This window comes from Ammospiza caudacuta, chromosome 5, assembly GCF_027887145.1.
Source record: "Ammospiza caudacuta isolate bAmmCau1 chromosome 5, bAmmCau1.pri, whole genome shotgun sequence".
Taxonomy (NCBI): domain Eukaryota; kingdom Metazoa; phylum Chordata; class Aves; order Passeriformes; family Passerellidae; genus Ammospiza; species Ammospiza caudacuta.
The window spans coordinates 24,909,262-24,923,611 of NC_080597.1; the positions used below are offsets into that span (position 1 = coordinate 24,909,262).

Below are 14,350 nucleotides of genomic sequence, written 5' to 3' on the forward strand. Positions count from 1 at the left end.
GCTCAGCCAGTTCTGTCTCACCTACAGCACACCTGGCCCACAAACCTCATTTATTTTCAACAGACAACACCCGGCCGACTGTTCTCCACCAAACTTTTCTAGAGCTGAAAGCTCTGTGTGCTTTGCAGTGCCAAATACTTCAGAGAAAGGGAGTCTCTGTGGCCACCCACATTATATTCAAATGCACAAATGAGCCAAGGAGGTTTGCATAAACAACTTGGTACAAAGTGCTGAGATGCTGCTGTATTTCTGCATGACAAGTTCATTACCATTTGGCATTGTCTCATGCTGATGTACAGTGAAAAATAAAAGGGAGACAGAGAGACAGTTCACAGTTACAGTAATTTCATTTTATTTAATAAAAACCAGTATCAGATTAAAAATACAAACACTTCGGGTGATTATCCAGCGTTTTTCCCTGTGTGCCTCGAAGAGCTCAAACCAACCAAGGATTGGGAGAAAAAACAAAAAAAACCCCAAAAAATAACACCAAACAATTTTGGCTGGAGCTGTAAAATAATGTTGCACCAATTAAATTACACCAAATATATTATTATAACTTTGAAATGGCTTTCAGACCAATAAATAAAAAAAAGACAAATTCAAATAAAAAAGTTGACTTTGTATTACAAAAAAAATTAAATAAGAATCACAACACTAATAGTAACAATGTGCAGTCAAGTTTTTTTCTTCTCTTCTAGGAATGATAACATGCCAGTAAACATGTAACATGCCAGTAACATGCCAGTAAATCCCTACGTAACATTTCCAGTTTGGCAGCAAGCAGTCACTCACTCGTTCACATTTGTACACAAGGAAGCAGGCCTGGGCAAAAGTCTCGGAGATAGGAGCCTTCAGGGTGCTCCTCACTTCCCTACCACAGCCAGCTGAGCTCCTTTCCCTTCATCCTGAAATCTCTGTAACTCCACTCAAAGTTTAGTGCTAGATGTGCACGGAAGGCGTGATGCACTGGACAGCACTGCACGGGAGAGCACTGACTCACACCAGCTGAGGATGCAGCTCTTACATCTCAGGGCATGAGTTAAAAGCCGTGGCTGCAAGGCACATCCACCTTTTTTTCAGAAAGGCCATGGAGGCTATGTTGAGTCATTTTAAAATGCACGACAGCAAACCTGTTAAATCAACACACTGCAAAATGGTGCTGGTTTGGGATGGGTAAAAGAGCACATGCAGGGCTTGTGAGAGAAGATGAGATGTCTGAATATCATACAGAGAGGTACACATCTGTGACCTGCAGTTGCCCTTCCTGAGCAAATGACAGTGGGCCAGATTTCACTTGACCACCTGAGAGTACATCTCTCAGAGATTTCATGGTATTGACGCCGTTTATTTCAGAGTCAAATTTGGTCCAGTGTAAGTGGATATGTAAAAGGTAAAGGTTCTCCACAGATTAAGTGATTTAGGAAATTCAAGCTGGTTCGTCTTTATGCTAGGTAGCCCACTTGATTTTTAGGAGGAACGAGCAGACTTAAGTACCATGACACACTGAATAAGAGGAATCTGCAAATGAAATTGCTCCTGGTCCCAGATGCCATCGATATATGGACTTATCCCCAGTTCCCAAGGAATCCCCAGAGGAACTCTATTCAGTTTCTGCACCATCTCTACAATTTGGGACACAGTGGGTCAAACTCTGCTTACAGTTCCATTTACAGGGCGGGAGTGAGATCAGAACTTGTCCCATGCCCCCCTGCTCTGGGTATGAGTGTGGATACAAGTTTTGCAGCTGTGGATCATTTGACATCATCAGCTGAAACCTGTTATTTAATCACACGAGTGCACCTCCAAGAAAGCCAGGGGCAATGTGCTCATGGAAATGAGACTGAAATGGGCCTGAAGATTCCAGTTTGCCCAGGCCTGTCAAACACACAGTGCCTTTCTGACATAGGCTTACATTCAGGTAATCCAGTAGACCCACATGGTACCTTTATGGGAGTTGAAGCCTAAGGTCTGGATGGCTGGATATGTCTGAGAACACAAATGCATATCCTTTTTTTTTCAAACTAGTATCATTGCACACTCAGTATCAGCTACACTAGATAGAGGCAGCCCCACAACTTTATGCTAACTCTGTTATTAAATCTACCATTATCATTTCATCATTCAATTCTTTCTGCTCTGTTAACACCAACCTAAACACATTTTCATTTGCAGAAAGGCATCTTCCCATTAACTTTCTGACCTCTATCCATTTCCTACGTTCTACAACCTTTTTGTTACCTAACATTCTGGTTGCAAACTACCGTCACCCCCAAATACTACAAGGTAGCAGCAAGGTGGCACAATTTGCTGATAGTGACTGAACTCTAGACTGGAGGGTCAGTTAACCCTTGGCACCCTTTGTCAGATCCATCTTTTTCTGGGCATTCATCTAGCTGGCCATTTCGAAAGAGTCACAGATTGAACATATGGATTGAAATGCCTTAAAAGGTCATTTAGCTGCTGATAACATCCATTCCTTCCAGTTGCCATTATCATTTCTGTGGCTCTGTTTTTGCTGCTAGTTGGAAACAATTTTAGAACTTTCTACCCACTGAAGAGCAATGGGTCTGGTCACTGTGGAAGGTCCAGATATGAATGCCTGCTCCATTGCTTGTCCACAACCACCTCATGAGGTTTTTCTTGGGCAAGTCTCTCAAATTATCTTAGAACATGTTCAGAACCTCTCAAGTCACTCTGCTGGAACGGACCACGATGACCACTTCACCTGATGTCCTGCATAATGCAAGCCAAAGATTCCCACTGAGCACAGTACCCAGACAAATAACCTCAGAGGGAAATAAAGCCTCTTGTTCTAAAAGGCATCCAAATCTGACCTAAAGAATTCAGCTCATCTCTTCAATAAGCTTATCTAATATTAATTACAAACCTCTCAAAATATGTGTCTCTCACTTCCAGTTTTAACTCTGTCTAGCTTTGACTTTGAGCCATCAAGTCTTGATGCTTTTGTCTGCTAGCTCCTGATGTGCTTTCATCACAGATACAAAGACCAAAGGTTTTTCTCTGGTCAGGTAGGTAAAATTTTGAGGACATAAAATTAGAGAAGTGTGAGATGGCTTTGGGGTAACTTTACTTGGAGTTCAGCTAAGTAGGTACAGCCAGCTCCTTTGAATCAAAACCTACCATTGTCAGCAAATCAGTGACCTGGCTTACTCCATCATAAAGGTACACAAATAACTCCCTTCCCTCCCTTTTCCATCTTCCCTCTGCTAGTTGAGCTTGTTGCAGATCTCTAGGGCTTTCTTGTAGACCTGAGTCACATCATCCATGTCTGTGAGAAGAGAAAAACTGCTGTCCCCCAGACGGTTGCGGTAACGCTTTAGATACTGTGGCCGTGGGCGGTTCTGAAGTCCTTCAAAGTTTTGGATCTGGAGGAAATTTTCAGCAGAGACACAGCTCCGTATTCTCTGCCTGTTTGGCCTGTTCTCTTGCAAATCCAGCAAATCAAATGAGTCACTGGACAAAATACTGTCATCACTAATTACGCTGGAAGGGCGACTGTAACTTCGAGGTAATGTGTCCCCAGGCAAGACCATTTCTTCCATGGCCTCCAGCGTTGGTGTGTCAGAGCTAATCAAAGCAGGTTCAATGCTGTTGGTAGAATACTTGCTGTTATGTTTCAAGATGCCCTTACGCCTGCAGGAATGGCTGTAAGACCCATTTCTGGATGGCTCTGTGACCCCTGGAGAAGTGTCACTGTTTACTGTCTCATCATTATTGTCCAAGAGTTCAGAAGATTCACTTCTTTCTGGAGAGGAGTAATAGCCAGACTCCCTCTGCTGAGTTTTCTTTAAGATTCCTTTTTTTGGCATTAGTGAAGACTGCTTAGTGCCATATTTGCCAGCTACCTCTCCCTCTACAACACTTTTAATGGCCACACCAGTCCTACACAACTCTTGCTCCATCTTAAAAGCAGAGGGTAACACTGGGCTGACAACTCCTTCAATGAAACCTGCACTGTGAGAGCGATGTTCACTGTTGCTCCTTTTCTTCAGGATGCCTTTGGGTCTCTTGGAGGTTGGTTTGGCTGCATTTTCAGCTCCTCCTTCCTGGATGGACTGTGAAATGTCATTTTCCTTTTTTGATTTTTTCAGAGACCTTTGTCTCTCTAGTGTGACTTCAGGACCTTTGGGCTTAGAAAGGCACTTGATTTTGGTATCAGTCTCTGGTTGGAGGCCAGTAGAACGGTGATGCCAATCAATGAACCTTGCCAGCAGTGGGGACTCGGAGTCCCTCATGGCATCACAGTCACAGACACTGCTCTTGTAGCCCCAGTTAACCCACCAGTGGTTGGCAATATCTTCAATGGTTGCTCGGCGTTCAGGGTTCACCATCAGCATCCACCTGATAAGACCACGAGCATCTATGGGTGAAGAATGGCATGTAACATTTTTAGAACATGGGCATTCTTAGGTTTGTCAGTTTAAATTGAAAGTGTGAAGACAATCAAATGAGCAAAAATAATGCTCCATACTACAGAGAAAGTGAAAAGGAACACGGCTTTGACTGTCAGTCAATGATGGAAAATGCCTCTGAGCACTATTTTATCAGAAGAATATGATTCACTCTGGAAAATGTACTCTGGGCTATCCAACAAATTAATGTTTATACTGTATTAGATAGTTAATAGTTCCATATTACTGAAGGAAGTCACCAACCTATTGATTCTAATGACAAAACTTAGAGGAAAATAAAACAAAATTGGGGTATTTTAAATTATCTACACATTATTGCTTCTGTATTTACTTTTTCCATGAACAATGTAGTCTTCTGTGTATTGTAAAGCTTTATTTCCATATAGAGAGAGAGAAGACAGAAAATTGAAAGGAATGGCAAACAACCAAAACAAGATAAATATTCATTTAAATATAATATTTGGATAGATATTTAAGGCTGGAAGGAGTCATTATAATCCATGAGCCAGACTTAGTTGCTACTCTTCTGTCACATGACTGCTTAATGAGCTATCCTCGACGCCAATGTGAACACAGGGGCATTAATTCAGATTTTGGACTGCCTTCTTTAATAAGAGACTGTGTTGCTCTGACCATTCACCTTCTCGCTGCTTGTGGTAGCCCAAGTGTAGTGAGAGGACTGACCAGTATGTTGGACAAGTTTACAGCTTGTCTGAACAATTCCACTTGCAATAGCTAACAGACCTTCCACTGTCACAGATCTACTGAAAAGAGCCCATTACAGCTCCCCAAGGCAACAAAATCTATCTGCTACAAAACTTAAATTTCAAAAGGGCTTTTGGAAAGTGCTGCACCCAGATGGGAATTTATAGCAGATGAACTCAGTAGGAGAATGAGATTTTTTCTTTGGGCGTACATCATTCTAAAATGACACTGTAACATGTTGGAAGGGGCCAAACAAAATGCTCCATTCTGAACTGCTGTCAGCTCAGTACATGGCTCTCCCTCCTTTTTCATACCTGAGGTCTGTGTTGGCTCACGATATTCTCCACTGCTGATCTGCCTGATGAGATTTTTGTGATCAAAGCCATCAAAGGGCATCGTTCCATAAACCAGAGTGTAAAGCAATACACCAAGGGCCCAGCTGTCAACCTGAAATACAGACACAATATGTGTGAAGCCCAGGAAAGTTGATCCCTGCCCTTCTCAATGCCATTAGCACCAGAAGAGCAGCATCATGTCCAGCTGCAACTACTGCTGGGCAAAATGGTATCTAACATCTCACTAACCACCCACAGGCAATGTAAACAAAAGTGAAGCAGCTTAAGAACTTCAAATACAGGACAGATCCAAGTGAACTCACATGTACAGTAACATTTGCATTAAGACTCCCTCTCAAGAACATTATCATCAAAGACATCCCCATATCACCACAGAAAAACTGACCCTTCTTACCTCTGGGCCTCTGTAAGGCCGTCCATTAACTATTTCAGGGGAAGCATACAGTGGGCTTCCACAAAAGGTCTGCAGAAACTTGTCTTTATGATAAAGGTTGGAGAGTCCAAAATCAGCAATCTGTAAACAGAATTGCATAAGGCATTTGTAATATTAATGATTTCTTAAAGTAACAAAAAATCCTTTATTAGGAAAGACTTAGCTGTATTTGTTTCTGCCATAGGGAAAAACTCAATGTCGGTTTTACTTTTCTCTCTAAAGATCCCTCTAAAGGCCACCAACTGTACAATCATCAGCTGGTAATTTTATCCTGGATGAATTGCGTATGCCTGCAAAGACAATCTCATACTGGGAAGCTTGCTGTCCATTGACTGCTCTTCATCTTGTATAGTTACTAATACAAAAGGAAAGCAAGCAGAAAGTACCACCCTTCTTATCACACTCATGCAAGCCAAAAGCCACGACCTTCAAATTCAACAGGAGGAGGGAGGCAGGAGTGTTGCAGGAAGCTAGAGCATTACTGGAAGAAAGTGATTTTTTAAATCATCTGGAATGTAGCTATGCCTGAACAAGGGGCAAAGCAAGGCAGTCACTCACTCCTCCAGATTCAGGGACATGGGTCTGAGGAATCTGAGCTGTTAAGCCCATGAGATGTCTATCACAAGATGTCTATCATGAGATAATAAACACAAGTCTGGTTCCTAACTGGAAACAACAGGCCCAAATCTGGCTTGCCCAACACAAACAAAACTTCCCTTGGGACTGTTGGGAATAGTGCCAAATATTCCAGAAATATTCCAGAAAAGTGCAGGATCAGGTCCAAATATTTTGTTCACTTCAATTCTCTGTTCTTGTTCTTACAAAACAAAGGCTGATGACAGCAACACTAAATACTCCCACAACCTCAGCATTTTCTTTGTTTCTCTACACTGTCACTGTCATATTTTCTGAAAAATCTCTTTGCCCAGGATTTTCTCCTGGGAAGCTGAGAAGCCTCAGAGATAAATGAAAACAATAATTATCTGATTTGCTTCTCCTGTGTTTTGTTGCTTTGGAATGTGTTTGGACATTGTTTACCAACAGGTGGTTGTTTCATTGGTTTCATGTGAATTGTTTTTACTCAATGACCAATCAGTGCCAAGCTGTGCCAGGACTCTGGAAGAAGTCACGAGTTTTCATTAGTATCTTTTTAGCCTTCTGTCTGTATCCTTTCTGTATTCTTTAGTATAGTTTAGTATAGTTTAGAGTTTAGTATTCTTTAATATAATATAGATAATAAAATAATAAATTAGCCTTCTAAGAACATGGAGTCAGATTTATCTTTCCTTCCCTCGTCGGGGGTCCCTGAAAATACAACATAGCACAAGGCAACACATCTCATTTTCATCTTGTTTAAAACCCAAATGCTTCTGCTTCCCAGAGATACTTGTATTACTGCCCACAATCAACATAATGCCTACATAAAAGCCATAAAGCACAGGCATAAAAAAGATATTGTAGATATAAAAGACGGGAATTTTCTCTGGGTTTTCTTCACCTTATTAATGTCTTTTCTACCAGAAAGAAATTAAATCGTAGGAATTTTCACCAGAGAAAATTCATGAGAACACAAAGTGAGTGGGAAAGAAAAGGACTCGCCAGCACCATCATTCACTCTTGGCTTTTTAAAATGTGTATCATCAATGCCTCTAATACCTGTTGAATTACATTGTTCAGTGAACTCTTGGAAAAGGTTAAGTCTTTGTCTCTACTACCTCAACTAGTACAGTTACATTGAAAAATGACACAGTTGAGATGAAAACAGGAACACATATATGCTTTATGAACTGGCAGAAATAGATATATAGTTGTTAGGTACTTTTGCGTTAGAAATACAAACTTTTTATATATCCTTTTTACACAAATTTTAAAGTCACAAGTCAGATACGAGATTTCCTGCTTCACTCTTCCCTATTTTGATATTCTGCTTGTGCAGGTGTTTCACTGACAATCTGTATTTATCCTGATCAAAGAGCAGCTGATTTCTGTTCATTAATTTAAATTCATCTCAACATGTTCATTCATAGATTGAATCCACTCAGTCCCTCAGACAGCGTATTATCAACCAACAGCAGAAAATTCAACCCTTAAATACATGCTGTTTGTAAAATCTTCATTGTATGGTTGGAATGTCATTGAAACAGCTGGTGTTGAATTGCAGTCTGAAAACATATTCTCATGGCTCAGATTGCACTTAATTGCCTTAAATTCCACTTTCTTATCAAGTCACCCTGCCTGGCTTGCAGGAAGTTGATTTTAAGCCTTATGAAGTCTGCCCTGTCAATCAGGGGAAGAATGGGATCATTTCAGTGTTAAAAATTCGTGCTGGTCACTGATTTTTATTTTAGTTCAGGATGCAGCTAAGACAAGGACAAACACTGCACAGTGTGATTCCTTATGAAAATACATTCCCTTAACACCATGGAATGTATAAAATGCATATGGATGTGCATGAATATATATAAAGATATTATATATTTATATATATATATATATATACACACACATGCACACATATAGCGATACATGCCATTGTTCACTCTAAGAAACTCTCAGACTTGGGCATTCATGTTTTCATTTTGACCATTCAGGAAAAGAGTATTTATGTTACAATCCACTCCCATGCTCACAGACTGATGTTTATCAGCTTTTCCCATTAAAATTGTCATGCCCCCCCCAAAACAAGATTAATAGAAGCCAACATTACTTCATGTTCTTGGCACTTAAATGGAACTAAGTCAAAAAAACTTCCTAAACTGGGAGGAGCAGAAAAGTGGACTTCCATTCCTCTTGCTTCAGGAGTATATGTTTCATATTTATTGATAGCTATGTTAAACCAGATGTAAGTTATTGTTGAAGTGTGGAATGTAAATTCCACGAAGTTCACACTCATGGAAATTGTCAGCTTTATCCCACTTAAGAATCTGTCTCTCTGTAGTGCAGATAGAGAAATAATTACGTCTCTTAAAGCAAATGAAATATATGTGCATTTGGTGAGACTTCCAGCAAAGTAAATCCCAATTCCATACATTTAGTCTGTTTACACAAAACCCTCGTGGGTTTTTAGTGGTTAGTCTGATTGGTGTCCCCTTACCAGCCCAAGAGAATGAGCAGTTAGCAGGATTATGTTACTGTTACACTTGCATTGTTCTACTCTTCTGTCACTTTGGGGTTGATCATACGGTTATGTCAAACTCTGCTAGACATCTCTTTTAGCTGCAATTCCCAGCCCAGGAACTGTTCTCATCCCTACTTTGAATAAGGATGTTCAGTCTCAGAAGTGTTTAAAGCTCATTTGATTCATTTATGTCTGCTGCATTTAGTTGTTCTCAGTAAAAGTCTGCAGGAAATAGTACTGCATACAAGTCCATAAAAAACCTAGTAATACACCACAGATTGGATCACTTTTTCCTCTCATTGCACTCCATCTCTGGCCTGTGGATATGCAGAAGTCTTCAAAATATGTACTTTTTGTGCTTCCAGACACTGGTGTTTCCTTGTTGCTGTACTCTAACATGACTCTGCTTCCAGAGATTTTTACTCACCATCACAGCTCTTAAAAACAAAACAAACTCCTTCTTATGTCTCCACACTCCTTCATGACCTTCATTTAATTATCTAAAGCTTAAGAATGGTCTCCGAGTTAGTGTAGTAACAAGTAAAATGGCTTGGGACCCTTTTAAGTTGGATAATAATTTCTAATGGATTGTCTTCTTTATTCCCTGTTTTAAAAGTATTATTTAAGCTGCTATACAGGGATCTATTTTTACAACATCATTTTTTTCTTCACATTATTATGACATGTTTTTTAAATCATAATGCATAGATCACTGGCTTCATCAGAAACATGTATTTAATTGCACATTGCACCCAAGAACGAAGAGATTCCTTTAATTTTATCATTCTTAAAATCAAACTACCAATTTTGTGTTTGTAATTCACTGAATGAAATATAAATACTAGGAAAGTACAGATAATACTATCAAACCATTTCTAGAAAATGCCTTCCCCTGAGTATTTGAAGCCTTCAGTCAATACCAAATGCCTGCAATTTTTTTCTGCCTGAACAAACCACGTGTAAGTACTCTCAGAATGTGGACCTGATAAATTTCCTCCTAATAAATAATTTACAGTTCCATATGTGTTTCCTTGCCAACGGTTACTGTTTAGTGAAACAAAGAAAAAGTGGGAAGTAAAATTCTGTGCAAGTAACACAGAAACCACAGCAACATATTCAAAACCTCAGCATCAGGGAAATAGTGGCTGTATGTTTACCATCAAGTATTCAAAGCTGACCTTAGTCACAAGATTTAGTAAAAGAGAGCAGAGAGAAAAAGAAAAATCATACCATTATGCATCTCTTGAAGCAATCCAAGTTCAAACACTATTGACTGTAAGATGTATGAAATACCAATACCTTCCTGAGTTCAGTCTGTTTTTCAGTTTCATGAGACCCTTTGCACAAGTAGTGACTAGGGGACAGCCAAGAAGCCACTTCCCCATGCCAAGGCAGCCTTGACTGCTCAGAAGCCTTAACAGTGAAGAGATGTAGCTGAGGAAAGGCTGGAAATGTGAAAAACACCTACAGCAGTTTAAACACAATGCAAGTCAGGAAAGGGAAACCCTCAAGAAAAGCCTGTCCAAATGACTGCAAGGTATGTGAGGAGGCATTGCCACCTGAATTTCTTCCCAACAGTGCCACTTGCTATGGCAGCTGAAATGCATCTGTGGTTCTGAAGCCCTTGGGTCAGCTCCAAGTGCGGACCAGACAAAGCCACCTGTCCTTGCCCCATCCTTCCGCTCTACCCACAGGTGAACAACTCCCATAAAGGACAGAGAGGCAGGAGCAGAGCTGTCTGACAAAGATCAGCTCCCCAGAGGCTTGAGGAAATAACTGGTTTTGCATATGAGGACCACAGTGCAGAGATCCAGCTCTCCACAGCTAGCAAATTCCACAAATTCCTCATTTCTCTCAAGAATTCTCTGATTAGCTGGGAAGATCATTTGGCATGTAATGTGAAAAGAAAGGTCATCCTGCCTGCGGAAGCCTGATTTGTATACAATGTCCTCGAAAGGCTACTTTTTGTTTTCAGCACTGCTGAGAACAGCTCTGGCTGCTGCAGACAGTGTCCCTGTAGGAACAGGAGAGGGGAGGTCTGCTCCAACACTGGATGCTAACAGCAAAACATCCAAATATTGCCTTGGATGGGCCTTCTGTAAAAGACTATTTTTGGAAACCGCATATTTATGTGTCTTTAATCCACTAGCTGATCCAAGTTAGCTTCTGTCATCAGCATTACACAGATGGCAGCTACCACATGTTACTTTCCACTTCCATTGCACATCAGCTCAAAATGAAGGCAATCTCTCCAGTGTGAAGCACAGAAGGCAGTGCCTACAGCCCCAGGGTTTTCACTGGAGACAAAAGGAAGACCCAGGCTATTTAGGTACTGGGTTACGCAAGCAGCTCCTTGATTACTTTTTAAATTAAATAAGGATGCTCAAGCATCAGCAGAAACTCTTTGGTGTTCCTCCCTCTGCTTGTTTGTCTATGGATGAGCACATCCAGCCACCCTTACATCCAGCTACCCAAGGAGGAAAAAGGTTGAAAGTGAAACAGATTCAGCCATTTGGAAATTACACTTATTTTATAAAGGAATACAGATAGGATATATATATATATATATATATATATATATATATATATATATATATATGTAGGAAATTACTATGGAAATTAAATCTCTGCATTATTTAACTTTGTGCTACAGCTATAAACAATAGAAAAAAAAGACAGGAAAAAAAGTCACTCTTATGCTTTCACTGGGGAGAACTGGCATGGAAATGACATCACTGACATCACTACCCAAAGTATACGTTTGTGTCTGAAGTTCCAAGGCCATTTCCTAATGAAGCACATGTGCTTTACTAGGTTTATTTTGAAACTCTATTTGCTTATTTTCCAGCCATGATCAAAAGAACATTCAGACTATTCTGTAGGAGGCACTTGAACCCTGTAGACCAGAACAGTTTTTTCCTAGCCTCAGAAGCAGCCAGCAATAATATGATTTGTACAATAAGAGCGATTGCACGAAATGCTCTGCTGTTTTCTACCAGTGGGTAGATACTGCATTGAGAATCGTGGCCTTTGTGTGGCAGGACAGGGCTTTCACCTCCAAAGTATGCAATACTTCATTTAGTGTGTATTACTGGCAATCAGGGCTGTCTTCCCCCAACCTCCAGCCTCTTGCCAGATGCTGTTGCTTAGTAGCTGTTACCATAACAATGGCTCTTCTAATGCCTTGGGTAAAAATGTTATAAAACATGCAAATCCATTCTAAGAAACTGAGAAAAAGAATCTTACCTTAATATTAAAATTGTCATCAAGAAGAATGTTTTCCAATTTTAGGTCTCTGTGGACAACACCATTCTGAAACAAGGAAGAAGAAAATGGGGAAGAACATGAGAAAATATTGGAAAAATTAAAGGTGAGCTGGCAGGGTGGTCTTTGCATCTACATTTCAGGGCTGATTTCACTGTCATAACACTCACGGCCCAGTGACTAGCGGCAGGCGCTGTATTAGTCCCTTGGTGTGTGGTTAAGGGAAGAATGACTGGAATCTGTCCTCCCACAGACACTCTGAAACATCAGGGGGTGGGGGCAGAGCGGGGGGGGGGCGCAGATGGCTGGGGCGTGTCTTTTCAGAACTGAATTTCATCCTGGATCCTGCCCCCACTGTGTGAAAGCAGGATATTCTTCCCAGACACGAGAAACCAATATCTGTCAATGACGTTAGCCCCTATAAAAGTCCACATTCCTCCATGAGTAGCCATGTGGATCATGGATCGGGGGAGTTATAATCCCAAAGGATTGTAAATGTTAGAGATGGAAGCAAACAGACTGGGTCTAGGTCAGAACCTTCTTTACAGAAACTTGGGAAAATTAAATGCATCAGGAATGGCACTGCAGCTTTTCAGCACTATGCAGTGAGGACTTTGAGAAATCCCATTTTTTATGAGATTTTGTTAAGTGTTTTAAGAATTCAAATTAAAATTATGTTAGCTGCTCAATGCCTTTAACCTCAAACGAGTTTTGGCTCTATGCAGTTGTTTCATAAACAGAAATAAAAGGTCCATGATGACAGCCAGTCAGCTACCTTGGGTTTAATTGCTTGATTTGTTATTCCAAGTGGATACCATGATGGGTAAGGTCATTAGCAAATGGTATCTTTCCTGCTACATCTGGTAAAGTTACTTTTACCTATCCAGAATGAGTATGTACTAAAGCTCATGCATGAACCTCACAGCTTTCTCTTGGCTTTTTCTTTCATATATCTCCTATTCTAAAGTTGTTTACTAGTATATTCAAATTGCAAACTAACACTTGTTTGAATGCATTAATATTAAAGCTGGTTATATGGGATGCCTTCTTTAGTTGATGTTGTAATTTTTGAGTTTTTAAATGTCAGGAGAAATATTTTAAAGGCAAAAATGCAAGGTTTGCCTAAAGTAAGGGTGTGTCTGGTATCTGTCATAGCACAGGAAAACATCATTAGTCTTTAAAAAGGCACTAGTTCAGTGTAGTGCTTTTAATGAAGATCTTCTGTTGTACTGATAAAATCATGTATTCTGATACTTAATAATGAATGCTGTTGCCTCAGACATGCTTTGAAATATATGCCAGTAATCAGCCTTGAAACCGCATTTTTTACCATTAAATCCTTTGCTCACCTTGTGGCAGTAATGCACAGCAGAGACTATTTGTCGGAAGAAGTGTCTTGTCTCTCTTTCGCTTAATCGCCGCCTCTCACTGATATAATCGTACAACTCTCCTTTACTTGCATACTCCATGATGATCACAATTTTATCTTTATTTTCAAACACTGCACAGAAGAAAAGAAAAAACCCCTACAGTTGATTTAATACATTTTAAAATTGACACTTGAAAGAGTGAAGAAGACTCGGGATGTCTGATCACATCCTAGACCACCACTGACGCCTGGAAAGATGTACTAACAAATGTCACTGCAAAAAAGCAAGTTCCAAAGCTACTTTTTGCCAGAGGAAGATTACAACACCTCAGACCAAGAGAAGGAAATTGAGTTTATCCTCTCTTTCATATGGCTACATGAACCTCTTTGTCTCAAATAATACGGGGTTACAAGGTGGAAAAGAGTGAGGTGAGGTGAAGTGGACACTTGTGCCAGTAAGATATGAATACCAGCTCCAGCTCCAGCACAGAATTCCTTGTACAAGTAGCTCACTTGAGGCCAGAGGATAGAAGCAGACAGGAAAGGGTTTGGAAAGGGCTCATAGAAGGCATAATACATTCTTGTCTTCAGTAACTGAAACAAGATTGCCATTTGGCTTACAATGACTGTTGGTTGTCTTTCACCTACCACCAAAATCCAACAAGTATC

General features: G+C 40.3%; 1 protein-coding gene across 2 annotated transcripts in view; it reads right to left on the minus strand.

Moving 5' to 3' along the window:
• Window positions 1-328: 328 nt before the first annotated feature.
• NUAK1 (NUAK family kinase 1) overlaps window positions 329-14,350 on the minus strand; it is a 48,422-nt gene continuing 34,400 nt past the window's right edge. The window contains exons 3-7 of one of the 2 annotated variants that reach the window (XM_058804898.1): window positions 13,662-13,813; window positions 12,295-12,360; window positions 5,892-6,011; window positions 5,456-5,588; window positions 329-4,384 (exon numbers count right to left, since the gene is read on the minus strand). In XM_058804898.1, coding sequence (XP_058660881.1) covers window positions 3,231-4,384; window positions 5,456-5,588; window positions 5,892-6,011; window positions 12,295-12,360; window positions 13,662-13,813 — 1,625 coding nt within the window. In that variant the 3' untranslated portion in view covers window positions 329-3,230. Of the gene's footprint in view, window positions 4,385-5,455; window positions 5,589-5,891; window positions 6,012-12,294; window positions 12,361-13,661; window positions 13,839-14,350 lie in introns of both variants that reach the window. The other variant, XM_058804899.1, reaches the window with a different exon arrangement.